The 25,874-nt window shown below is 43.4% G+C and overlaps 5 protein-coding genes across 5 annotated transcripts; 4 read left to right on the top strand and 1 right to left on the bottom strand.

The window, feature by feature from the left end:
* Window positions 1-789: 789 nt before the first annotated feature.
* On the top strand, window positions 790-3,698 carry EAE98_007196 (uncharacterized protein; the record flags this gene model as incomplete). The annotated part of the gene is made up of 3 exons (XM_038954819.1): window positions 790-1,185; window positions 1,234-2,253; window positions 2,304-3,698. 3 exons carry the CDS (start codon window positions 790-792, stop codon window positions 3,696-3,698), a joined length of 2,811 nt encoding a protein of 936 aa, XP_038808961.1.
* Window positions 3,699-6,974: 3,276 nt separating this feature from the next.
* Window positions 6,975-8,171, top strand: EAE98_007197 (uncharacterized protein; the record flags this gene model as incomplete). The annotated part of the gene is made up of 1 exon (XM_038954820.1): window positions 6,975-8,171. One exon carries the CDS (start codon window positions 6,975-6,977, stop codon window positions 8,169-8,171), a length of 1,197 nt encoding a protein of 398 aa, XP_038808962.1.
* A 1,479-nt stretch (window positions 8,172-9,650) lies between these two features.
* EAE98_007198 (uncharacterized protein) lies at window positions 9,651-10,584 on the bottom strand. The gene is made up of 3 exons (XM_038954821.1): window positions 10,388-10,584; window positions 9,994-10,312; window positions 9,651-9,918 (listed from the first exon to the last, which is right to left on the bottom strand). The coding sequence occupies exons 1-3, from the start codon at window positions 10,518-10,520 to the stop codon at window positions 9,750-9,752; spliced, it is 621 nt and encodes a 206-aa protein (XP_038808963.1). The 5' UTR covers window positions 10,521-10,584; the 3' UTR covers window positions 9,651-9,749.
* Window positions 10,585-10,866: 282 nt separating this feature from the next.
* On the top strand, window positions 10,867-12,139 carry EAE98_007199 (uncharacterized protein; the record flags this gene model as incomplete). Its single annotated transcript, XM_038954822.1, has 2 exons — window positions 10,867-11,045; window positions 11,104-12,139. 2 exons carry the CDS (start codon window positions 10,867-10,869, stop codon window positions 12,137-12,139), a joined length of 1,215 nt encoding a protein of 404 aa, XP_038808964.1.
* Window positions 12,140-17,629: 5,490 nt separating this feature from the next.
* On the top strand, window positions 17,630-24,873 carry EAE98_007200 (uncharacterized protein). The gene is made up of 4 exons (XM_038954823.1): window positions 17,630-18,628; window positions 18,693-19,016; window positions 19,108-23,222; window positions 23,281-24,873. Exons 1-4 carry the CDS (start codon window positions 18,469-18,471, stop codon window positions 23,881-23,883), a joined length of 5,202 nt encoding a protein of 1,733 aa, XP_038808965.1. The 5' UTR covers window positions 17,630-18,468; the 3' UTR covers window positions 23,884-24,873.
* Window positions 24,874-25,874: the final 1,001 nt, after the last annotated feature.

Here is a 25,874-nt window from a genome sequence, read left to right on the forward strand (position 1 = left end):
GACCCTCACCTCGCACCCTAAAACTAAAACCACGCTAAATCCCTTTTGGGACTGGGGATACATAATTAATGGATGATAAATCATAATTAATGAACAATACCTACCAAGATAATAAATAATAAATAATATCATGAGCTTCGCTTTTAATGCTTTCCTCTCTCCCTCCCCTGGTCAATTTTAACCTTCCGTGCATGCTCCTCTTTTGGGTCCTTTGCCTACCTACCTACTTTGCCTGCTTTTCCTTACCTGCCCTTTGCCTGCTTGCTTGATTGCTTGCTTGCTTGCTGGTCTACCATATCTATTCATCATCTGGATTTCTTCCTTTCCTTTCCCTACATTCACTCGTTTTCCTATCTTTCATTCTTTCAATCTTGAAGTTTCGTGACTGCACCACAATCTGCAATTTGCAGAAAGCAGCAGAAAGGTAGGATCAAGATATCAAAGGTGCCATCGTCAATTCTACCAACCTGGACTACGAAGGGAACAAGAAACACACATTGTACCAAAAAGGGGGCCACTGCAAAACGTCAAGAGCTCGAGACTTCGTTTCCAAGAAAAAAAGAGTGAATTTCCATGGTCGAATGATATAATCAATTCACGCAATATACTCAATATACTACACTCCTTTGATTCTTCAACGCTTCTACGACCATACTATTCTTGTCGGCATCTATCGGCTTCGCGACATATCTTCAGTATTCTTTCCAATTGTCTTCTATTCTTTCAGAGGAGCGTCATACTCGGATTATTCAATCAGAGAAGTCGTAACTTCTCTTGAAATCTCCAACCATGGCTCCATCTCTTACAAGTTCATCCAATTTCCTTCGACCCAGAACCAGAGACCGCGGTGATGAGCGCCCTAGCACTCGGGAAAATAACCAGGATCACAACCTCATAATTCCTAGCCGAACTTCATCTCTCCACTCGAGAATTACACAACCCATTCCTTCTTCACTCAACGCAAAACCTCAAGCTCGCACACCAAAAACCCTCACTCATGCCTACATGGTATGCGGTGTTGGTCGAGAACCAGCACAATGGGTGAAGGCTCCAGCTCCAGCGCAAGGAAAGATTCAACATATGAAAGGCGCCGTGGGTCAATTTTGGCTTCCTGAGATTCTCGGTAGCAGTCCTCGACTGGAGCAAGATAATGAAATCGCCAGAGCTCTCCACTCTGCAATGAGGGTAAGGATTGAAATGAGTCCTTGGTAAGATTTTACTAATTGACAGTAGGCATGCTTCCCTCACGATGTCGAAATCTGTACAGGACGTAGTCAACCTCATTGCGTTCACCATTCCTTCGTTCTTCAGCAAGATTCTTCGCATACTTTGTACGGTATCGCATTACGAGTTTGGTCCCGAGCAGATGAGAAGCGTGCAGAGACAATTCGCGATTTGAGAAGAAGGACAGAATCGGACTTCTACGACTCGGCAGACGAAACTTACTGGATCCCATACTGCTTGTCTTTCCTTTCCAGATACCCATTGTATAATCTGCTAGGTGACTACCTCCGAGGAATGTGGATTCATTGGAACAAAGCTACCAATCTTTTCCACGCGGAAGAGGTCTCGAGAATATTGAGCTTTCCAGCTCCCAGGCTCAATGATCTCGTACGAATTGACATGAAGGACTACGCGCTTTGTTACCAATTCCCATCCTCTCCAACGGGCTTCCAGAACTTCGCCATGTGGCCATTGTTCTCTTGCTTATCTATTCCTAACATTGTAGGAGTAATTGAAGCAGCTTTATCACCCACTCGTCGGATCATCTTCGTCTCCCATTACCCTGCCATGCTCACAGTGGCTTCAGAGACTATTCGATACTTTGTTCGAGTTTACGAATGGAGTGGCCTTTATGTTCCAGTTGTTCATGCAAGACACGCGCAAGAACTTGTTCAGGAGCCTGGGCCATACATTCTTGGAATCACAGCAGAATGTCGATCCTTATTCACCGCACCCACTGATGCTTTGGTTGTGGATTTGGATCGCAACTTCGTTCTAACCTCTAGCCCACCTACCGCTTTGACTGCTGGTCAACGCACAAAGATGGTCAATCGCATTACTCAAGCTCTCAACGGTGATGTCACACCTTCTGGTGTACCACAGCATCTACGCTCAGCTTATGGCGGTGGTAAATTAATTCCAGCTGGTCAAATCATTGTTATGCGCGGTGAAGTCGAGTCTATTCAAGACCCAGAATGGTGGAATCAAGATGCTACTATGGCCGTGATGGATCATGTTTGTGAGAAGATGGTCAGTAAAATTTGAACATGCTTTTTCTAGAATGCACTAACTCTTTTCAGGGACGAAATACCGGAATCAAGGCCGTATTTGGAGGAGCTCAAAAGAAACCCTTAATGACTAAGGTTTCTATGAGACATCTGAATGAGATTGTACGCGAGAGAAATCAATACTCCAGAGATGCGCTTGAGGCATGGCAAGATTTCATCAACCTCAAGGGTCGCATGGATACAGAGCTCGGCAAAGTCACCAAGAGAAATAATTTCTTGGTTGAAGAACTGGAAAGCTGGAAACAACAATTCCTCAAGTTCCAAGCCTTTGCTGAGCAACTTACTAAGGAGACTCAAGATCTTAAGGTCAAGATTGAAACCCACAAACGGGAAAACAGACGTCTTACCGGCCTTATTGACCAACAGAAAGACGACGCAGCTCGTCTCAGCACCCGTCTCTCTGGTACAGAAAAGCAGCGTGATGATGCCCTCGAAGCGCTTGTTCTCCAACAAGAGATTGCTGAAGAACTCGAGCGTGAACGCAAGCGCAACAAGAAAGAGCTTGCAGACCTTCAACGCACCAACTCCACCCTACTGCGACAACGAGATGAGGCACAGCGAGTTGTGCTACATCTCCGCAGTCTTATCGGTGGCCAATCTCACCACTTGGAGCACTTGGTCCGCACTATCCAGAAGAGTCCAGATATCACTGAGTATCTCGATGCTGAATTCGACCAAGAAGAGGGAGAAATGATGAGCGAGATTGCCGAGGAGGGCAAGGCCGAAGGCAAGAGACCCACATCCAGAGGACCTTCCGAGCGTGGATCATCGCGTGCTTCGTCTCGTACACCCTCACGTTCCCACCGAATCAGCCGATCTGGCGATGATATGACTCCTGAGATGGAGTCCAGACTAGTTGGTAGCGTACGAAATAGTAAACGCTACAGTGCAATCAGCATTGCCGATGTTGCCGATCGTCACCTTCGAGACAAGACTGATGCCATTGCTCACATCATCCGAAACATTAGCGATCAATGTGCAGCAGCTGTTGAGGGTCTGATGATGGCTCATGATGCGGATGCCGAAGCTGAGGAACTTGCCATGAGGGAGCAACGAAGACATCGTGAAAGCAATCTTTCAACAATGGCCAGTGATGGTGAACAATCAGGGGAAGACAGCATGCTTCATCCAAGCGGTCGCGGTTCCAGCATTCCTCCAACTCCAGATCTCAGCCACAGATCCAGCACCGCCATGTCTATCGCTAGCTCCTCTGTCACTACACCCGAAAGACATAGCCAGCAATACCATGTCCGAGATGACTTACCAACCAGAATCATCGAAGACAGCGATGAGGAACTTGGTGGCCGAAGCGACACTGGAAGCCTACGACACAGCATGAGTGGAAAGCCAGGAGGATTACTCGGCCGCCCTGCAGGAGCTAGGATAAGCGCTCTTGGTGGTCATTAGCCACTACAGCCTTTAATGCTTTTGAAGAAACTCGGAATGGACGAATCTTTTTGAATGCATTAAACTTTCTAGAACAACGCCTCTACCCTTTATTTTTCAATCTCACCTTTTCATTTCTCTCAAGCGTGTTTTCGGAGGAGGCGTTGGATGGTGAGGCAATATCTGTCGATTTTTTGCTGGGTTTAGCTAGCTAAGCACTCTCCATCACACTTTTATATCACTTTTTTTACTTTTTTTGTTAAGTTTTCTTACAAGATTCTCTCAAAAGAGGTTTCTTCACTGGATTTGTGGATGAAAGACGGAGTTGATAGAGAGGTATCAACTCTGAGGTTGGGTAAGGAGGGAAATTGGGAGTGGTGGATAGATGGTTGCGTGGATGGATGGCCATGCGAATGGGAATGATATGTATTGTGATACTAGTCTTTTTTTTTTTGTTAGGTGGAGCGAGCGACTTGAGAATAATACCCGATGTGAACAGTTAGTTGTATGTAACACAGATTAAGCAATGGCATTTAGGAGAGGAGAGTGGATAGAAAGAGTAGAAGAGAAAGAATTGAATGAAAATCTTTTAAATATTAAAATCTGGTTGCTAATTGTGTGATGGTTTTGAAATGTTTGATGTGATGGGATGGTATGTGTAGCACTTGAAGATTGATTCTGATTGATTCTGATTGATGGGAGTTGATGGGAGTTGGAAGAAGTGAATATTTCCATTACTTGTATGTACCTAGGTATGTAGGCAGTACAAGTACGGCATGCGGCACAATAGGAATGGATGTTGTGGATTCTTTGAGGGCTAGGGATTGCTGATTGGGTGGGAGGATGGGGATTTATATAGAGTGCACTGGAGTGAGTAACTTGTGTGGAGGTGTGTGGAGGTGTGTGGAGGTGTGTGGAGGTGTGTGGAGGTGTGTGGAGGTGTATTTTGTGTTTTGTGTTTTTATTGGAAATGGGGGATGGGGATGGGCGTGAGGAAAGGGATGGTAGGTAGGTAGGAGGGAGGTAGATAGGTGAGTGGGTGGGTAGGTAGGTAGGTGGGTAGGTAGGTAGGTGGGTAGGTAGGTAGGTGGGTAGGTAGGTAGGTGGGTAGGTAGTAGAAGGTTGTGGGATTCTTGAGGAGTTAGGAGTGAGGAGTTAGGAGTTAGGATTGAGGATTGGTGATGATGGAAGTGAGGAGGGGAGTGGGGAGGGGATTGGGGAAGGGGAAGGGGAAGGGGGTTGTGGAGGTATATATATATAGAATTTTTTAGTTGTGGATTATTTGAATTATTTGAAGTATTTGGCTTTTGATTTTGATTTTGATTTTGATTTTGATTTTGATTTTGATTTTGATTTTGATTTTGATTTTGATTTTGATTTTGATTTTGATTTTGATTTTGATTTTGATTTTGATTTTGATTTTGATTTAGGTTTAATGTTGGGTTTAATGTTGGGTTTAGGTTTAGTGTTGGGTTTTATATCCAATTTGTTTAGGATGGATGGATGGATGGATAGGACGAGATTGAATAGAGATATATTTCAAGAATCCATAAAGCCTAGGTATCTACCTAGTAGGTAGCAAGTTTTCCATCTTACTCTAAGCTTCACAATTTCACAGTAGAGATCCCGGGATACGGGTTAACTATAATATACAAATAAGTCTTGATGCTTTTTTCTAACTCCTAGATACAGACGCTCTAGACTATTTGTGATATTGAATTTTTCATTGAATTTTCTAGTGTGTGTGTGTGCAGAGATTTGTGACGCAACGGGGGAGAAATCGAATATGGCTTGAGAGTATAGTTTATTTAAGAAGAAGATTTTTATGGAAGTTTGTTTTTGTTTGAATATTGAACGATATTGAACGGAGAGTGGAGTGATCTTGTACTCCACAGGGAAACCCCTTTATGAAGCGATAGTGTCCTTCGAAAGCGAGTAGTTCGAGATCTTTCTTGGGGGATGGATGAGAGGAGCTGATTGGTGCATATGCAGATGTATTCTTAAGAGAAGCTGAAGTGAAGTTGTAGAAATTCCGAATCGTCTCTCTCGAGCGACTGCTACAGTTCGCTTCTGCGACGAGTTGGAGTTTCCCTCGTTTTCTTCTTGACTTGAGTGAAGTTAATTAGCTAGGAGCTTAGCTAGCATATGGTAGCCAACTGACTTGAGAAGACGAAAATTGATACACGATGATAGTATTTCGTCCTTTTGCATTTCGACGTTCGAACTTCGATGGGAGGATTTATCGTGGAAACAATATTACCTAGGTAAGATCTTACTAGATAAAATTCCCCTTTTAAGAAACTGATATAAGTTGAGGTCCAGGACAGGAAACAACAATTTCAGGAAGATAAGGTCAAAATCGCTCTAGACAATTCAAGACTGAAATGGTACACTGGAGCTTATGGCTTCCCAATTTTAGTCTAGAGTGCTGATTGAATAATATCTCGAAAGCTTAAAGATGTGAGATGTGCGGTAAAGCTTTTTGATCTTCAGATCTCTAGCTTGTATCTGGAAAACTCTAGTATATAGATCATTGGCAGAGATTGATGTTGAAAATCTGAAATCCATAGCATATCAATCAAATTCAATTGGTGCTCAAAATTGAAAGGAAAATGTTCTGAAAGGAGGATACTTGATGCTCACAAAATTTTCCTACAAAGCTGATCGGAAGCTGGGCATAATTACCTAGTATAAAGTACAGTTAGTAGAAAGAAGAGAGGTTGCCAGAAGCTCACTGGGAGTTCAACAAGAGATATGTACAAGCCAGGAAGAAACAGTAGACATTGGAAACTGTTCTAGCTCCCGAAACCTATAGTGTTTTGAGATCAATAGCTTCATTGAGATTTGCAGTATCACGGATTTTTGACTGAACTTGTACAACTTGTACAACTTTGATCATAAAGTATCAGCATATTGTGCTTCTTTGATGTATCCAGAATTCTCTCCGAAACGAGTACACAAGATTTCAAACTTTCTGTAAAGCTGCTAAATTTCAGGCTTGTCACAATATTCTGGAACTGAAGAGTTTGATAGACATGAAGTCCCAAAACCTCGGCTTACATAATGAGATGTGGGTTTAGACCTCGCAAGATGCGGTTTTAGTAAATTTAGCGATGTCGAAGGCTGCCGTATCATGTGATCGTGATCGAGTACCAATAAACTCACACCTTGAAGATCACTAGAAATTGAACTGAAGCAAAACGTGAGGTAAATATCGTAGATTATCTCTTTCTTCGATCACAATTTTCGAATATAAACATAACTCCACAAAGTCTCGTATTTCCCAGACTATTCATCATGGAATCACATATTACATCCCCGCCCAAAGCCAAACGTCCCCCAAAACCTAAACCTCAGAATCCTATCGAATCCACCATCCGATCATTTTTCCAAACACTCCCTTCCACATTATTTTCAGAAATCTCAGCTTCTCTCGATTTACTTGTATCCACCTCCCCCAAGCGCTGGGTCATATACTCACCCATGCTTCTTCTCCCCTCTGGATCATTTTCCTCGCCACGTTGGGTTTCTCTCCTCTCTCTCATTTCTCCTTCCCAAAAAGAAGCATTTTTTACACAAATTCTGCAAAGTGTATCGAAGAAAGAAGGCAAGAAACTCACGCATCTTGCTATTAATGCTGGAATACCTCTTCACGAGAAAGAGAAGGAGGGAGAATCCGAAGAAGAGAATATTTTGAGAAGTCCTAGTGGATTACTCATGTTACATGGAGATTTTGGGCCCGATTTCAAAGGTGATGAACCTACGGAAGAGGATTTCGAAAAGGCGTTTTGGGTGAGTACGAAACAGAATGGGATTGAACAGGTTTGGGCGCCTAGGTGGACTATGTTTAGTAGGGGGAATGTCAAGGAGAAGGCTCGGTTGTTGGGGTTTCACGATGCTGGTTCGATGGAGAGTGGGAATGGGAAGAGGGAAATAGGGAAGGAAGAGAGGAGGGATTGGACGGCGGTGGATTTGTATGCGGGAATTGGATATTTCGTTTTTAGCTATGTGAAGATGGGGGTGGGAAGGGTAGTGGGGTGGGAATTGAATGGATGGAGTGTTGAGGGATTAAGGAGGGGGGCGATAGCCAATGGGTGGGAGATAAGGGTTGTGAAGAAGGGGGAAGTGGTTGAAGAAGTTGAAGACGAAAAGATTGTGGTGTTCTTGGAGAGTAATGTGGAGGCTGAAAGAAAGTTGGAAACTATAAAGGGCCTTGGTTTAGTGAAACATGTAAATTGTGGTTTCTTGCCTACGAGCGAACCTACATGGAAGCCGGCCATGAATATTCTAGGAGAGGATGGATGGTTACATTTACATGAGAATGTCGGGATTGCAGATGTGGAAAGAAGGAAGGGGGAGATTGAGGCGATGTTCCAAACCTGGCTCAAGGAACAAGCCGATGGAAGGAGTGTGAAGGTTGAGCATGTCGAATTTGTTAAGACTTTTGCTCCCGATGTTTGGCATTGTGTTTTTGACGTCTATGTCGGTAGATAAACTATGGACATCATGATATTCAACTGATGCAGATCTTCAAGCCCAAAAACAGGATAATGTGATTAGTTATTGAGTGAGTCAAACTGCGGGAGCTATACTTGCAATACGCAATCGATTTCCGTAATATGAAAGGAATTTTCTCAGCGATTCTCATTGCATGATCCACCAAAGAATACTTCAAACCCCTCAATACGTCAAACTCTCCATTCCCTTCCTTCCGTTAGACTCATAGTCAAATTCGAGATAACCTCAATCATAAACCCACTTCACCCCAACCATCACAAGCGCAAAATGAGCTTAAATTCCAGAATGATCGTCGTCACGAAAAATCCTCTTAATGAACCCATCCAAATCGTTTGCAAGTTTTCTGCCTTTTATGGTCACTATATTATTCATACGGTCAGACTAATCTTTGGCTAAAGTTTATCATGGATGTATACCGAGAAGGATGGCAATGTATCAGTGACTTCACCGTAATGCTTCCAAAATCGAATAGAAAACATGTTCAACTCCCCCAAATGTCTTTAAATCACACCGGCAGCACCATGGAAGTCGACATCGATTTCTTATCCAACAATATCGCATAAAGGGCGACGAGCCCGTCTTTTGCACCAAGGTTATTTCCAGAGAATGGTTAGAACACAATGTCAAATATAGAGGAACCTTGGGATGACTCGGCCTTTCGTGTTGATGAAATCAAAGAGTGAATATTCAAAGCGCGAGAGAGTGGAGGAGTTGATGTACCATATATGTACACCTTTTACTGTCGACAAGCGAGCTTTCGCAATTCCTCCTCATCTCCCAAATCCAGACGTCGAAAATTTTACCATAAGCCCAATTCAGCATTTGATTTCTATACCTAAATCCCAAAAATTCAAAGGTCTAATCACTCTTTACCGATTACAAGAGGGGGAATAAAAGACATACCCAATAAGTCATTTCGTCAACACAAACTTACCCATCGCCTCTCCAACACCACCACCAAATTCGGCTAAATCCTCAGATATATATATATATATATATATTCAAAAAACGTCGCTTCTTTCGGTCATCAGCACTCCATTCGGGTCGCCTTGGCGCAGTTGGTCGACCGCTGCGTTGTAACCACCTTCGGGTGGGTGGAGTGTCTGAGCAGCGAAGCGACAGTGATGCCCTCATATCGAAGAGCGCAGCTGGAAATTAACTTCATTTCGGAGAGGTTTCCCTCTAGACGGTTTTTTGCCATTTTGAATGGCTGAATTTCTTTTTACTTTGTATGAGAAAAAGAGGGTGGTTGGATAAACCTTATTTTGGCTCGAGTGAAAAGTATGATATTGGGAGGAAAGCTCCAGCAGTTTTTGAAGTTGAAACAAGTACATAAATGATGGAGGAGATAATCTGCCACTGGCCAGGCATGAATAGATGATGACTGCACGCGCATGGCATTTTCGATTGTTGAGATGGCTCGGAAGAGTGTTTGCATGTAAACCTAGGGCAATGGGAAAGGTAACTCTGTATGTATTGATACTTATCTATTAGGTGTAAAATCTATTCATCTTAACGTCTTAACATTATGTCTATACATTTAAACATAACCAATCATTGTTTATCCTTTCTGAACTTATCAGGAATATTTTGTTCAACAATGGACATCTTATCCAAAGCTGCAACTCTGTCGGCTTCATCTTCCAATTCATCGTGTTTCTTGAAATGTTCAATATCCTCCGGGTGTATTAGATCCTCTTCCTTTGTATTCTCGTCGTGATATCTGCATCAAATTAGCCCGGCATTCTTCATGATATCATTCCCTCCATCTATTTTCTCCCAAGGAAGTGATACGTACTTCTGCCAATGATGAATCTCATACTCCATCTCAATATCCCAATGATGACCAGGTCCCAATCCAAAATCCGGTAACAATCCTCCAGACCCCGAATATCTATCCCATTCTTCCCTTTCCACTTGTCCATTATTATTATTATCCATCAACTTCAATATCTCCTTCAATATATTATCCTTCTTATCCTGCGGCACATCTTTTGCGGTTTCGTCTTCCATGCCGTAGAATTTGAGGATTTCCGCTTGGTCCCATACACCGTTATTATCGAAATCATGCAGTGTGAAGAAGGCTCCCGCATCAAAATTTTCAATATGATGTTCCTCTGTTTATACATTAGTCAATTGATACATAACATCGGCTTCGAAGTCCAAAGCAAAGCAATTGGAAGGAATCTCACCAGCCATATGTCTAGTACCCCAATCCGCGTCTGGATCCACGGCTAAAGGTTTCTGATGAGCTACACCTCCATGTGCAACGACCAATCCGACACAAGCCAAAAGCCCGCCTATCCTTCCAAGTCCCAAAGTCATTATCGTAGGTCGTTAAAGGTAATTATGATGAAATGTGTTTTTTGTCGCAAAAGTACAAAGTCGGTATCGGATTATTTGAAATGGGAATCGCATCTGCGAGACGAGACGCTTGGATGTAGAATTCAGGGGTAAGCTCCGGGCCCGACGTCAGTACAAGGATTCGACAGGGTGTGTCCTCGAGGCTGGACCTTTATTTTTTGAGCTGCCGTATAATCACTCATAACGATTAAGCTCAGGTATACGATATATCGACATCTTTATCAATGCCATAAGTTTCTAACTACACCCAACATTTCTCCTTCACAACAGCAATTGAATCTCTCGCAATAATTGTGGCACTCGAAAAATGAATCAAGCTACCTCTCAGGTTCTCTCCAATCTCATCCCCCGACATTCTGGCAACCTCCCCCCCGAGCTCCTCGCTCTAACCAGTTCTCTCATTTCACAATCGCGCCTGAGATGTTCATTAAGCCAAGAGCAGGAGATCGGGAGGACGTATGCTTGTGCTAATCTTGCTTGCGAACGGTTTGTTTCCTAAATAATTGATCAAAACTTGTTTATCTATTTACTGATCAAATTCTAGTCTAAAAACAACCCTCAATCTCCCCAAAATCGAACCTCGACCCCCACTTCCTCCTAGAGTTTATAAAAAATTATACGCATACATCGAGGATACGCTAGCTAGCACAACACCGAAGAAACGCGCGAGAGTCGAAGGAAGTGGAATTGAAAGTGGAAATGCGACGCCGAGTAGAAAATCATCATTAGCACAAACTCCCAAGAAACGCACACCAGGTCACAATGATACACCTATAAAAACTACGCTCCCGCAACGAAGCACGCCATCAAAATCGAAAAGTCTCGCTAGTTTTCGCACTCCGAAAAAAGGATTACGGTACGAGAAGAGAGATGAGACGAAGATACCAAGGTGGGTGGGTGTGATAGGTAGAGAACTATGTGCGCAATTGGGGATGAAGGAAGCGACGCCGCATGTTTTGGCTGGAGTGGAGAGTCTGATATTCTGGGAAGAAGAAAAGACGAGGAAGGGGGAGGAGATGATGGGAAGGTGGCCGGCGATGATGATGGCGGTTTGGAGTATTGTTTGGGGGAAGTTGAGGACGGGGGAGGAGGTGTTGAGCGATGAGGAGTTTAAGGAAAAGAGGTTGGAGACATTGAGGGTGTTGAGATTGGCGAGAGGAGATATAGAGGTGGAGAGGAAGGTTGGGAGTGGAGGATGGGAGGGTTGGGATTTACCGGAGGAGGATGAGGATGATGAAGAGGAGAGGAGTAATGCGAAAGATGTCAATGGCTGGATGGCGGAGATTTGCAATAAAGGATGCCTGGAAATGGATTGGTATCAAAATATGGTTAGAGCAGACGGTTCAGATGATACGGAAGATGATCAAGAACGCGAGGATGCTCTAGATGAAATTCAAAGAGTGCGAGTTCGCGAAGACGAAATGAGATATGGACTCGGAACAATGCGACAAGCGAAAGTAGACTACTTGACAGAGAAGAAGAGAGCTGAATACAAGGCGTGGAAAAGGAATATCCTGTCTGAAATTGCACGGCTACAGAAAAAGGGAAAGAGTGGAAATGTGATGAATATTGCAGCATAACGAAGGTGTTAGTGTATTGGGATTGATACCCTTTATGGAGTTAGTTACAATGATTACTGGGACTTATCTATGATACAATTTAAGATTTATATACGTCGAGAATTTGATTTTCGGTTCCACATGACTTTCTATTCATTCTCGATAATACAAGAACACGATTCCACACATGTCGAAGCGAACAACTCAACCTGTCTCACCCAATATATAAACCCTCAACCTAAATTCCACTCTACGCACTTTCCACTCATCCTCCATTCAAACTCTCATGCCCATCTATCCATCCATCCGTCCATCCACCTCACTCTATCCCTCTATCCCAACCAACCATCTCTTCCCCTCTCCATCTCCTTCCCTCTCCCCAAACCCCTTCATCACACATCACACATCACAAACCACACACCTCGCTCCCTTCCCATCCACTACTATCCACTACCATCCCATAATCATAACCCAATAATCCAATAAACCTCCTCACCACTCCCCACAAAATATTGTCACATATATATAACATATTTTCCCATTCCACCGCACACTACCTACTACTTAATAAGTATACCCCTATCCAATTTCCGTCTTTCTCACGTGGACGAAGTTGCAGATATAGGAAGGAGAGATTGTGGGGGTATTTTGTATTGATTAGGTATGTAAATATGTGTAGATATGTTACTTGAGCATCTAGAATGTACATGGAAAAGTAGGTATGAGAGGTGGGTAGATGGAATTACTATGAGGTGAAGGTTTTACAGAAGGCTTAGTTGAGGGAGATGGGAATTGGAATGAAATGATTTGTATTGAAGGATTTATTTGTAATCTACTGATAGAAGATAGGCTATACTTCTCGTATGACGAAAGCTTTTTTCCGTGGATTCTCCCCTCTGCAGCTAGATGTTCAGATATGAGATATGAGAAGAGGGAAAATAGGATATATAGAATCTCAAGCTTTGAAATGTTGAGAAGAGAAGAATTCATGATTGGATATCCGGAAGTTACCTATTCGTTCTGTTTTTATTATGCTCTCTCACGGTTGAATTGCAACCGTAGTCACCAAAAGACATTTCGAGGATGGGAATAAAGTATGAAAGACCTTTTTCAAGCGAGAGAGATGTATAGCACTTTATACGGATTTTTCAACTCGAAATGTTTTTGAATCTGAAATACACTAACTGATATTTTACTATAGCTTATTGTTAATTTCTTTTTTTTAAAAAAAGAATATTAATATTAAAAGTAATGATTAATAAAATTTTAAAAGGAAATTAAACAAAGTATTATGTTTTTTTGAAAGATTTGAAAGATTTGAAAGATTTGAAAGATTTGAAAGATTTGAAAGATTTGAAAGATTTGAAAGATTTGAAAGATTTGAAAGATTTGAAAGATTTGAAAGATTTGAAAATAAATATAAAATACAAAAAATATATTAGGTTGAAAAATCCATACAAAGTGCTGTAGAGATGCTATGCGTCGATTTGAGCTTTTACAAGACACAGTTAGTATATGAATGAAAACTGAAGTATGAGATAGTGCGACGGGAAATGAAGAGGAGAAAGATTATAATTCAAAAATGATAACATTATACTCTACACTATATATTCTGCGGCGTGTGCCAGAAAGAAAACTTTTTGATCATGGCAAGAGACTGATATTTCGGAGGCTCCGATACAAGGAGAGAACTTTCACACTTTCTATTGTTATTGATGCTGCATATGCAGAACTGTTGGGATGGATAGGTAATAGCTCTGATGTGCTTCAGCACTCTTCACGTGTAGAGATTCTCATATCTCTTTGGATATTTATTAGCCTCTCTGAGAGGTGAAGTAGAACACTTGTGTATGGATCTCGGCTCAAAATGCCACATGGTCAGTTATACCACGGTAGGTGCATAAAATATACGCGTGAATACTTGTGTATCTCAATACTTTGTAAGCTTTGCAAAAGACCATCTCTGTCGCCAGATTATCCGAAAATAGATGTCGACGAGATGTCTATTTCAGTAATCCACCTCCAGGGACAAGAGGAGCCACTTGATCCTCGAATGCTCTGGCGAGCATCGATATTCTCCGAATAGTCCGTACATAACCTGCCGGTTGGAAGAAAATGTGTGTTTGACGTCAAATGTAAGGGTTTCCAGGCCGTGGTATGCTTTCGGAATCTATCATGCATTGCCGTGAACCTTATTTGGCCGTCTTCAAGACGGACGGCCGGCTTCCGGATCAGAGAAGCGTGTTGGCCAAAGCGTATTGGTAGTCAGGACGTTGAGTATCATTGGCAGAGGTATGATGAGCTGATAATTCGGCCGGCGATCCCATCTGTTCGCCGGAATATTTGCACGGAGAATTCAGTATACCGGTTTGATAAGCCACGCAACGGTTTCATGATGTATTGATAAGATTTGGGGAGCCCGTTGAGGGAGAAAAAGCAATACAGCTGAATATTGGTAAGCCAAGCTTCGGGCTATCGTGATTTGTGATGATGATTGGTAACACTCACACTAGATTGTCACCTCGAGAGTCAAGAAGTTGTGCCTACTACCTACTGTGCATACATAACACAGCTAGCTCTGCGCAGTTCAGCCTCGCATGAACAGGATTTCTTGGGTTCACTTGATGTGCGCTTGGACAAATGAATGTTTGGCCCGTGCCGATGATACTGCACGAACCATGCAGATGGATGGCTCAGTGGATTCGCGAAAGATGGAATAGTGATGATGAGATGCAGAGAAGGGTGGTATTATGGTACCAGACTGTCAAGTGACTGAGAGATTATGCTACCTACCCACATGAAGAGATCGCCATTTCTTGAGCCACGGTATAAACGAATCTCAGATAGCTGAGATTGAAGATGACTTTATGCACCGCATGTGAAACCATCCGAGTCGAGCTTAGAAATAAATATTCTCCGGTTGACCAGACAAAGATTCTCGTCGAGTTTCGTGCCGCGAATTCCGTTGGCGAATGAGGCCCTTTCATTGCGTCTAATCTTGATATTATAAGAATGGTCAAGTGTGTAATCTTAGAACGACATTAACACTCATAATGAGCCTCAGTTAAGGCTGTTTCCAGCCAGCATGATAGCATCACTATGTCAACCATATTTAGTTTGTCAATATAACACCATACAAGATCTGCCCAGACAGGGTTCAACGTGATTGTTCTGGCGTGTCAACGACTATATCAAAGCGTGCTTATATGTATAATATGCAAGTCGTAAGGCCTGCATAAGAAAATATCCCGATGCATGCAGTAGTGATCCAGCGGATGATCAAGACGACCGGTACAACCGATAAACATGCTGTCTAGATGAATGTTGATATAGCCGACAAATCTTGGAGGGGAAGCAAGAGGTGGATCTCACGAAGTCACATTTTGTACACTTTGGGGCTTCTGAGGATAAGACTTTGTACTTGGTATGGACGACGCCTCGTGAGTCTTGAAGATATGTTTCGAAACATTATTTTAATCTCAAGCTGAAATCTCAAGGCGATAGAGACAGTGCAATCTCCGCAAGGCGTTAAAAAAATCCCAAGGAGTGGAGAAAACGAAAGCATTGTGAATTTAAGTTTCAAGTTCTGGTAGAGTTTTTTGTGAGATTTGAGACTCGACAATCAGAATGATTTTCATTTACCCAAGCGACCGAGACTTCATTCAGTTCATTTCCTATTACATATAGCCGTTCTCAAGCCGTTATCTCTGCATCTTAGCTTCGCATTTGATAAACCCTGCGAGACCTGGTTGGTAGACTGGTAAGAACTTCACATCTATTACCTACTCTGTAAACATCTGGGGAGTCGGAACGCATTGTCTGCTTGCGCTATTGGCCAATAATCATAATGATAAGTAGTAGGTACTAGGTAGGCAATTAATCATATAAAATCCATTGCACATTTCACACCTGCATCAAACGGCGTGCCGCCTCCTTCAAAACTTAATAATCCTTCATTGTCGCTGTCCTCATCCTTCACCCCTTTATTCATCATCAATTGACGTTCGCGAGATATCGTCTGATCTTTTCGATCCCACCAATCTGTCACTGTGTCAAAAGAAAGGCCAAAAATCAAGCTTCCAAGATCTCGACAAGGTTAATCCTCATACAATGGATATATTTTGGACGAAAAAAAAGATCAAAAGGGAGTCCAAGTCCCAATTGTGCCACTGCCACCGCCATAAATAAATTTAGCCCCAACCCCCTTTTGAAAACTGGTACCCTAGATACATAATACACGCTTTGTACATCTTGTCCCTTGCTGCCTCGCGTGCTATCTGGGATCTAGGGGGCTCGATTCTTTTGATTAATCGCCGAGTGCTCTTGGTATTGGCCTCTCTTCGTGGGGATCATAAGGGAGGTAGCTTCCATGTTGTCTGGTATCATACGATGTACACTGCAAACCTAGGTCGGTAGGCATGCATCTAAACTGATGTGTGCTTTGCATAGGCACGACAAACGAGAAAAGGAGGTGAGGGAGAGAGGGGATCAAGTACGTCTTTTAGGATCAATACTTTTAATTGTTTTATTATTTATATTAGGAGGTGAACTCCGTTGGAGATGAGATTTCTCCTGGAGTAAATAGACATTAAAGTTTACGACCAAATAGTTCATTTCTCTTGTATGAGGTGCAGCACAGCAATTAGATATATCGTACCTGAATGAAGCAGGGACGCCAGGAACACCAGGAACGCCAGGACGCAGCCAATGAAAGCGCCAGACAAGGATGAGAGATCGACTACATTTCCCCTGTCAGATTCCCAATTTGAGATGCTGGAAGATTTGAAAAGAACCAGAGGCAAAGGTTGTGAAGGTTCTGGGGTTAGCATGTTTAGTGAGAAAGTTAGAATGGATATAGTGGATGTAGTGGATGCCGTGGGTGTAGCAGGTGCAGTAGATACAGGAAACACACTCGACACTCGAATAGTACTTCCTTAAACTTTTCAAGCTCCTTCATAGACATGTTAGTTCGTGGTGGCCATTGGGTAGTGGATGCTAGAGTTTGGAGAGATACCCTGAGTATCTCAAGTGCTCCATAACAAGCTGATGAATTTTTCTTTAAACTTCTGTCTGTCAGACCCTGTCTCGTTGGTATATCACCGATTAGCTATTTTGTATAGAATGTGTATCTATCTTGGGCTACTTTTATTAGTAGGTAGGTAGTTATAGTAATCGTCCCTAGGTCGATAGTTGGTGTTTGTTAGAGTTGGCGACCCCTGAATTTATGATTTTACCTAGTATTCACTCATTCTGAATTGTCAATTTTCCTCTCGTCGATAATAGATAATAGGTAATTTGTAATAAACAGGTAATTGGTAATAAACGGGTAATTGGTAATTGGCAATAAATAGGTCATTGGTAATAAATATCCACTGTGCCCTTATTCTTATTCCAAATTTACAACGTATATTGGTTAATACGGTAAATACTACCTAGGCACACATATATCCATAATTACATACCACCTCCTCCGTACATACAGATTCGCCATGGCCACTTTCCTCAGACCCACGAACCGCACCGCAAATTCCCCATTTCAGTCCTTTTCCTCATAGTCTCCGCCGAGGTGAAGCTTTAGGATTGGTTTGCGTGAATCTTCCCTCTTTCGTAATTCTTCACATCCTTCCCTTCCTGCACAGTGCATACTCTGTACATACTTCGTACATACATACATACATACATCTACCCACCCACCCATACATACATACATATTACATGCTCTGTACAATCGCGATCCATTCTTTTTCAGCATCCGGCGCAAACTGCCCTTGACTACCAACTTTACCACTGTCTTTCTCGTCTCGTCTCTCTCTCTCTCTCTCTCTCTCTCTCTCTCTCTCGGACCTCACATCACCTCCAATCGTTTTTGTATACCTAATCATCCCTTGGTACCACATACTGTTGTCCATACTTCTCAACCTGCATTAATACCGCATATCCTAAAAGTAACTCTGGACGCGTTGAAGGAGAAGATATCTACATAGTCAACATTTGGGTTGTTAATAAATCGACAACAACCACAACGCGTGTTCGTCTCCAACGTTTCGCTTACCTCTCTGGTTGGTCCTGTTGGTCAGACGAAAAAAAAGGAAGCATTATACACCCTGGATAATAACAGGAGAGGAGAGAGAACGGAAGTCAAAACCTGCAGCACTCGATTCTTCAACTACAATATTATTCACTCGCATTCTGCCAATCTCCAATCAATGAATTTGCGTTGGCGGTTAACTATTTCCAACACCTTCTAATTACTTATCGAAACATCATCCAATTTATTTACAATCACAACGACATAATATTACACGGCGGTCTCCAGAACATTTTGTCGCAACGAACGCTCCAGTAGAGCCATGGCCAGCTCCCCTCCAGAATCGCCCCAAGTGAGTCTGCCCAGGCCCGCAAGCGCAATGATGAAAGGAGTACCAAGATCGAATAGTCGGATGAGCATGAGCAGTAAAACTGGAGGAAGTCGAGCCTCGGACGAAGATGGCAAAACTGCTGTCAAAGTTGGTAAGGAAGTTCTGATTAATTCTCCATGTGCCGCTCACAATGCTAATCTGAGTTACTTTTGCAGCTGTGCGAGTTAGACCACCCCTCCGACCAACCGATCCTGGCTTCGACCTCATCCCACAAAGATTTCAACGACCTATGGTACAGGCTACCTCGCCCACAAACTTAGCAATCGAATCTCCCCAGGGAAAGAAGATATTCGTGTTTGACAGAGTATTTAGTGAAGATGTGGACCAGGAAGGAATTTGGGAATATCTGGTAGAGAGTACAAATGCCTTCATTCAGGGATACAATGTCTCTATGCTGGCATATGGACAATCTGGTGCTGGAAAGTCCTTCACAATGGGTACATCCGGTCCAGGCGAGCAAGGAAAATCCGAGGTTATGGGTGAGTTCGAGATCCGTCGCACTCAATCCGATATTGAGCTGCTGCACAACGCTCAAATGGGGAAGATGCTAATGTATGTGCAACTATCTAGGTGTTATTCCACGTGCGGCCATGGCAATATTTGAGAAACTCGGCGGCGGGAAACCGCAGCAATCCAATCGGAGTTCTATGACTGGTCTAAGAGCTCCCAAGAGGTACTCCACGATTCCTGCTGCTGTGTCTGCGGAGGACAAAACTTGGAGTCTCAAGGCAACGTATGTCGAAATTTACAACGAGCAGCTGCGAGATTTATTAGTTCCCGAACATACACCAGCTCATGAACGAGAGGTGGTCAATATTCGAGAGAACACTAAGGGTCATATTCTTCTTACCGGATTACACCAAGTCGAGATCAATACTGTGGAAGATCTCATGGCGGCACTAAACTTCGGGTCTATGATTCGCCAAACCGATGCAACCGCGATCAACGCCAAATCTTCACGATCTCATGCTGTGTTCAGTTTGAATCTGGTCCAGCGCAAATCGAAGGTAACACCAGGTGCTGAAAAGAGATTTTCCGTTCCACTAGAAGCCATGAATGGTGGAGAAGTGGTCACAATTGACAGCAAATTCCATTTTGTCGATTTAGCTGGCAGTGAGAGATTAAAAAATACCGGCGCACAAGGAGAGAGAGCTAAAGAAGGTATTTCCATCAATGCTGGTTTGGCTAGTTTGGGCAAAGTTATATCGCAATTGTCATCCCGACAAGCCGGATCCCACGTGTCGTACCGAGACTCAAAACTCACTAGGTTACTCCAGGATTCACTTGGAGGTAACGCGATCACTTACATGATTGCGTGTGTTACGCCGGCCGAATTTCACCTTAGCGAAACGCTGAATACAGTGCAATATGCTCAGCGTGCCCGCGCAATTCAAAGCAAGCCTCGAATCCAGCAAGTTTCAGATGAGAGCGATAAACAAGCTGTCATCGACCGCCTGAAAGCCGAAGTCGCTTTTCTTCGGGATCAGATTAAGCACAGTGAAAGCGGGGGTGATCGTCGTAGCAAGCCCACGAGTGAGAGGCCCGAGCGACAAAACGAACGAGAAGTGGAACTGCACAATCAGCTACTTGACACGCAGGAAAATTACACAGCCCTTAGCCAACGACATGCTAAGCTTATAGCGGAATTAGCCAGAGCCAGGGATGAGGAAGTTGCTGATAACCAGGCTCATGAAAATACGTTGGGTGACAGTGCCACAGAGAGACTAAAACGCTCGAACTCATTCGCCGAGGCGGTTGAACAAGTGGTCCTCGAATACGAAAAAACGATTCAAAGTCTTGAACATTCTCTTTCTAACACTCGATCATCTTTATCCAATACCGAAACTCAACTTTTGGAAAAAGAAGCAAAGTGTGCTTATGCCGAGACAGTTAATCAGCAGCTTCAAGCACGCTTACAAAAGCTGGCCGATCGAGAAGCTAATACAGAAAGCTATTTACATGACTTAGAAACAAGGCTCGAAGGCCATACTTCAGGCGAAGACAAAAATTCGGCAATTGTCATGGAGCTCCGCAAAGAAATTGCTCGCATTCGCGAAAATGAAGCTACTTCCGAAGACTACATCTCGACTCTCGAGGAACGCTTAGCCGAGGCCGATCAAGATTCGGAACTGATGCAACGTGAGATTGATCGATTGGAGCACGTTATTGAACGCCAACGAAGTCTTGGGAAATTGGACAGCCTGCTTTATGATTTGGATAACATTCAGCATGAAGGAAAAAATGGCGACGACAATAAAGCTCCGAATAGCAAGCGATCTTCTATTGCCATGAATAGCCGTCGACAAAGCCTTGCAAGTAGGAGAAATCAGAAGAATGTCATTCTAGAGACCGACAACGAAAGTGATGAAGATTTCTCAGTAAGCCCCGCAAATGGCATCAGATCCGAGACTGATGGTCCCGCCGATCGTGGAGAGTCAATTGAGCTCGAAACTCCCCTGAAAAGGCTGAGTGAGGAAATCGACAGCCAGTATGCGCCACAAAGCCCGGCTCAGTCAAAGTTTGTCGAGGACAAGCTCGAGAGTGTTACTCAAGAACTCGTTGATCTAAGAGTTGAGCATGAAGCTACTGTTGGCGAATATGATCTTCTCTCAAATAAATATGAAGAAGCTCTTCGTACACTGGCCGAACTTCAAGACGCTGTTGACGAAGCCCGTAATAACGGTGCACGTGATTCTATTTTGTCGACTCCTACGGCAAGAACAGCTTCTTTTTTAGCAGACGCGAGGGTGAACGAGCTAAAGGGTGGAGGACAATACTCATCCTCGCGATCACTTTCATCGGAATTGTCCTCAGCTGGGGAACTACCCACTACCGTAGAACAATCTGATGCTGAAGCCGTGATCAAAAATTCGGAGTCGGTAGCTACCTCAGATGAGGTCAGTGACACGACAAGTACGGCGGAAGTTGATAATTTGAGAAGGTTAGGCGCAGAGCACGAAGAGGCACAAGTGATGCTTGCTGAGAAATATGCCCAATTGGAAGAAGAACACACAGCGGCTCTTGATCGCATGGAGGAGCTCAAGGCCGAGGTTTCAAAGGCGAGAATGAATGCCGAAGCTACATTATCACGTTCGGGCACGCCAGTTATACGTCGCAAATCCAGCCAAAACGTTATGATTATCGATCGGGCTCATAGATCATTCGCCTCTTTAAGGAATATTGCAGCGGAAAATTTTGAGCATGATCCTGACGTTATGGCAAGCTTTGAGTTAAACTTGAACACCGCCATGCACGAATTACATACCCGCTCAGAGCGCATTCAGGAGCTCGAGGCCGATGTCAGTACAGTCAAGAAGGAGTTGGAAACCAAGACAACTATTATTAGTGGGCTTGCAAGAGAAAGATCGAGCATGAAGGCGTCACCTATGGATATGTCGCTGGTTTCAACTATGCAGGACCAGATCATCAACTCGGAGAACCAAGTAAGAATGCTCCAGGAGACTCACAATGCTCGCGAAAAGGAGCTGCTTCAGCAAATCGAATCTCTTCGGACTTCTATCAATCTCAGTCATATGGTTAATGGCAACTCCGCTGACAAAGATGATTCCGAGGGTAACGGAGCAGAGTATGATCATGAAAGAAAGATAGCAGAACTGAAAGCAGAAGTTATCAATTGGGAAGGAAAGCATCAGGCTGTATTGTCTTCTATGCAAAGTTCTCAAAACACACTCGAAGCTACCATATCTGAATTGGAACAACAATTGACAAGCTTGGTAAGGAGTGGGGAGCATAGGATTCGCGAAGTTGGAGATCATAATACACATGTTTCAAACTTGCAAAGAGAAGTTGAGGAACACAAGGCTTCTGTTGTCGCAAACGTCTCGCGATTTGCTGAGCTCGAGCAAGCCCATGCATCAACTCGTGAACAGCTCGAGGCAGCCATCCAGTCAAAAAATATTGTCTCCGCTGAGATGGAAGGGCACAAAATTCTTGTGAATCGATTGGAAGAGCAGATCGCCGAGCATGAGAGCATTGTCAAGGCTCACCACGAAGGAATATCCCTCTTGAACGCAAATCATGCAAAGGAAATTGAGGAAATTCGCTCAAATAGCCAGGCTGACCACGAGGCTCAGGTAAACGAGTTAACGGCTAAACATCAGGAAAGCACCGATGCACTTACAAGAGAGCTCTCTGAAGCGAGAGATGATCTGACAAAGATCGCTACTCAGGTCGCGCTTGCACTTGGAATAGACGTTAGCACAGAGAAACTGCAAGATAGGATCACAGATCTCATTGCAAGCCAGAAAGCGCTCTCGCATCAAGAAGCTAAAGTCGGCGAGCTCGAGACGTTCACTAAAGAGTTATCAACCATAAATCAGTCTGTCATGAAGGAGCTTGAGGATACGAAGGCGGAACTGGCTAGTCTCTTGGCCAAGACCACCGAAGGTTCAAGATTGAGGGATGAAAATGCTACAGTCGCAGATCAACTAGCAGCTTTGAGAAAGGAGCTGCACGACCTTGAAACTAAGAACAAGAAAAATTCAAGATTAGTAGAAGAGCTTGAGGACCAACTTGCCTCAAATTTCGATGAGCATCAAGCTGCTAACAATCGTTTGTCTACACTCCAAACAGAGCGTAATGCTCAATTAGACGAAGCCAATGCAAATGCTCTTCGTGCTCAGACTGAGCTGGATGCAATCAAAGAGGAATTAGCCACCCTTCAGGTAAGTTTCGAAATTCGAGTTCATTTTGTGTATTAAGTATGTCTGACTCATTCAATAGGCCAAATATGACGTTTTGCTATCCGACGCCAGCAACAAGCGTTCCAACTCGATCACTTCGCGACTCCACAAATCGGCATCCGTGACTTCACTCCCATCACCACCCCCGGCAATTCCTTTACCGCCACTACCTGGAAATTCGGGAACTGCACAGACAGGACCCGCTCCTTCAACGTCGCCAGTTCCACCAACACCTACACAAAGCAGCTTCAATGCTCGCAATAGTAAAGACATAGCTGCAACTCAAATTCAAGAGGACCAAGAAGCCCGTATCCGCACTATCGAGAAGCACCTGTTCGCTGAAAAGCAGCTCACATCCACCCTTGAAGAGGCTCTCACAGATCTTGAGAAACAAAGCAACAAGGTCAAAGCCGATTGTGATGCATGGCGAAGACGTGCCAATGAACTGGAAGTTGAATTGAAAGCTGCCGAGGAGAAGGCCAAGAATGGCGATGCCGAGAAGGAAAATCGTTGGAGCTTAATGCAAGTCGAAGAAGAGAAGCGCAAGAGGAAAGAGGCAGAGCTCGCGAGAGCTCACCTTGAAGAACGTATGAACGCTCTTAGCAGCAAGAAAAAGAAGAAGGGCAGTTTGAATTGTTTCTAAAAGAATAATCCGAAGTCCTGTATCAACATTTCCAAGCTGCGTTTTCTTGCGACACCTCTGGCTTTCGCTTTACGATTTATTCCCATCTTACCTACATCTACATCTAATTCACGCCACTGTAATTTGTCTCAACGAACTCACTTGCCACAACATCTCACCACAAACCCGCGAAAATTGGGAGCACTCCTCACAAACAATATTCAAATATCGCGACTGCGGCATGAAAGTGGAGGTCTAGAATCGAATTTTTGCTTCACCATACTCACCAATTTATTTCCTTGTACTTTAATGTCCCGCGATTTTACGAGATACCACAAAATTTTCCAACTTGTTTATTTTATTTTATTTGGCGCCGCAGAAGACCTTTTTTACTTTTTTTGCTTTTTGATATTTTGAATTGGCGAGGGTGTTTTATGGAGCGAAACGAAAACGGCAATGAACGGCATTGATGTTTACATTTCTCTAATTTGCTTATTTGCTTGTTTAGACTAGCGAATGATCTTTGCAGTTTTGCTTTTTGATTCTTCTTTCTGCTGTTTGGGAGGAAACACATTTTTATTATGCTCAGATAGAGATTTTTAGTTTTGATTCTTCATGTGATATGGTGAGGTGGGAAAGATAGCTTGAGGGGAAGCTTGTTGGGTGGTGAATGGTGCTTGCATGATGGGTTTCCTGGTTGGCGAAGATGCATACCGGTATTGGAAGACGAAGGAGTTGAGGAGGAAAACGGGTAGACGAAGAGTTCCTGGTGATAGTGGAGAATAATGACAAACACGAGATCAACATTTCGAGCGGATTTTTATGCACAAGAGCGACTACCTTGCTGGATTTGAGGTAGCATGAAACATCATAGCAGGAAGGCAAGAAGGAAGAAGGGAAATCTGGTTGATTAGACAACCCTAGAGAGGAGATGAGGAAGATATCTGGAGTACAAAACATGATGATAGTGCACAGATCAAGAACAAATAGAATGATGATTTACCTTATACGCGGTTTTCTTGCGCGTAGTGCTTTGGCTGATATGTTTGAGCCGTATATTGCGTCTTTGAATTTTGTCTTTTTTCTCGCTTTGTCAAAACGTGGGGTTTTGAGTTCTTGAGCCGATAATTATGTATTCGAGCTCTTACTCTCTCATTCAAGTGAAAGCCTTCTTCGCCGTTCTGTATTCATTCTTTGTGCGATAACCTAGGAATATATCTCAGCCAAGATTAAGTTTATTGGGGAAATTCGCCCTCATCGAAAAGACTCACATTATTTCACTATCTTAATATACTTATGAATCTGCTTTCAATATAATCTTATTCTCTTATCACACCAATCAATTCCCCTGAGATAGGGCCATTGTTTGACATGACAAAAAGTAAAATTAGTTGATATTGCCTTTTTTCGCCGCGTTTGCGTGGCAACGACTGTATCGTGGAGAGACTCGACACAGTTCAGAGATGCAGTGCAGTGCATCTGGGAGTTTCAGTCTATTCAAGCCATGTGAGACATTTCAAAGCTCTCACAAATTCTTCACACAAGAAGCTCTGTCCCAGAGAGATTTCAAACAATTCATTGAAAAATAAAATGATAACCAAGAGATGTCATTCATCAATAGGAATTCCTCGCAATCGGACAATGAATGCATACATAGTATGAAAAAGATTATTCGCGCCACCTACCGACCTCAAATACTTTCCCCCCTTTTGTACTACCCGCGTCACATAACCCGTCGCGGACGTGGCTTTTTCCCAACTCGCAGAGAGATGCGATTCCGAATGCTCGATAAGAAAACCTTCAGATCGCGACATGGCTTTCAGAGGAGCCAGCAGTCCAGTGAGACGTCGTGAAGAGATGCACGTCGAACTCCCGTACCGGCTTGAACATGCCGCATTTCGAATGTGGCTCACCAGTGTGGCTCGTGCCTAGACGAAGCGAATACCCGACGTATCTCCGAAGGAAGGGTTGGTTCGGTTCGAAATTGCGCCTTCTACGGGGATCCTGATTGC

The sequence above is a fragment of the Botrytis deweyae genome, assembly GCF_014898535.1.
Source record: "Botrytis deweyae strain B1 chromosome Unknown BDEW_016, whole genome shotgun sequence".
NCBI lineage: Eukaryota > Fungi > Ascomycota > Leotiomycetes > Helotiales > Sclerotiniaceae > Botrytis > Botrytis deweyae.

Excerpts from the sequence above, each read along its gene's own strand:
- EAE98_007198 (XM_038954821.1), bottom strand. The coding sequence starts at position 10,520 with ATGACTTTGGGACTTGGAAGGATAGGCGGGCTTTTGGCTTGTGTCGGA. Across the intron at positions 10,313-10,387 it reads GGGTACTAGACATATGGCTG|AGGAACATCATATTGAAAAT; the intron begins GTGAGATTCCTT and ends ATGTATAAACAG. Across the intron at positions 9,919-9,993 it reads GAGATTCATCATTGGCAGAA|ATATCACGACGAGAATACAA; the intron begins GTACGTATCACT and ends AATTTGATGCAG.
- EAE98_007200 (XM_038954823.1), top strand. The coding sequence starts at position 18,469 with ATGGCCAGCTCCCCTCCAGAATCGCCCCAAGTGAGTCTGCCCAGGCCC. Across the intron at positions 18,629-18,692 it reads CAAAACTGCTGTCAAAGTTG|CTGTGCGAGTTAGACCACCC; the intron begins GTAAGGAAGTTC and ends TTACTTTTGCAG. Across the intron at positions 23,223-23,280 it reads AGGAATTAGCCACCCTTCAG|GCCAAATATGACGTTTTGCT; the intron begins GTAAGTTTCGAA and ends CTCATTCAATAG.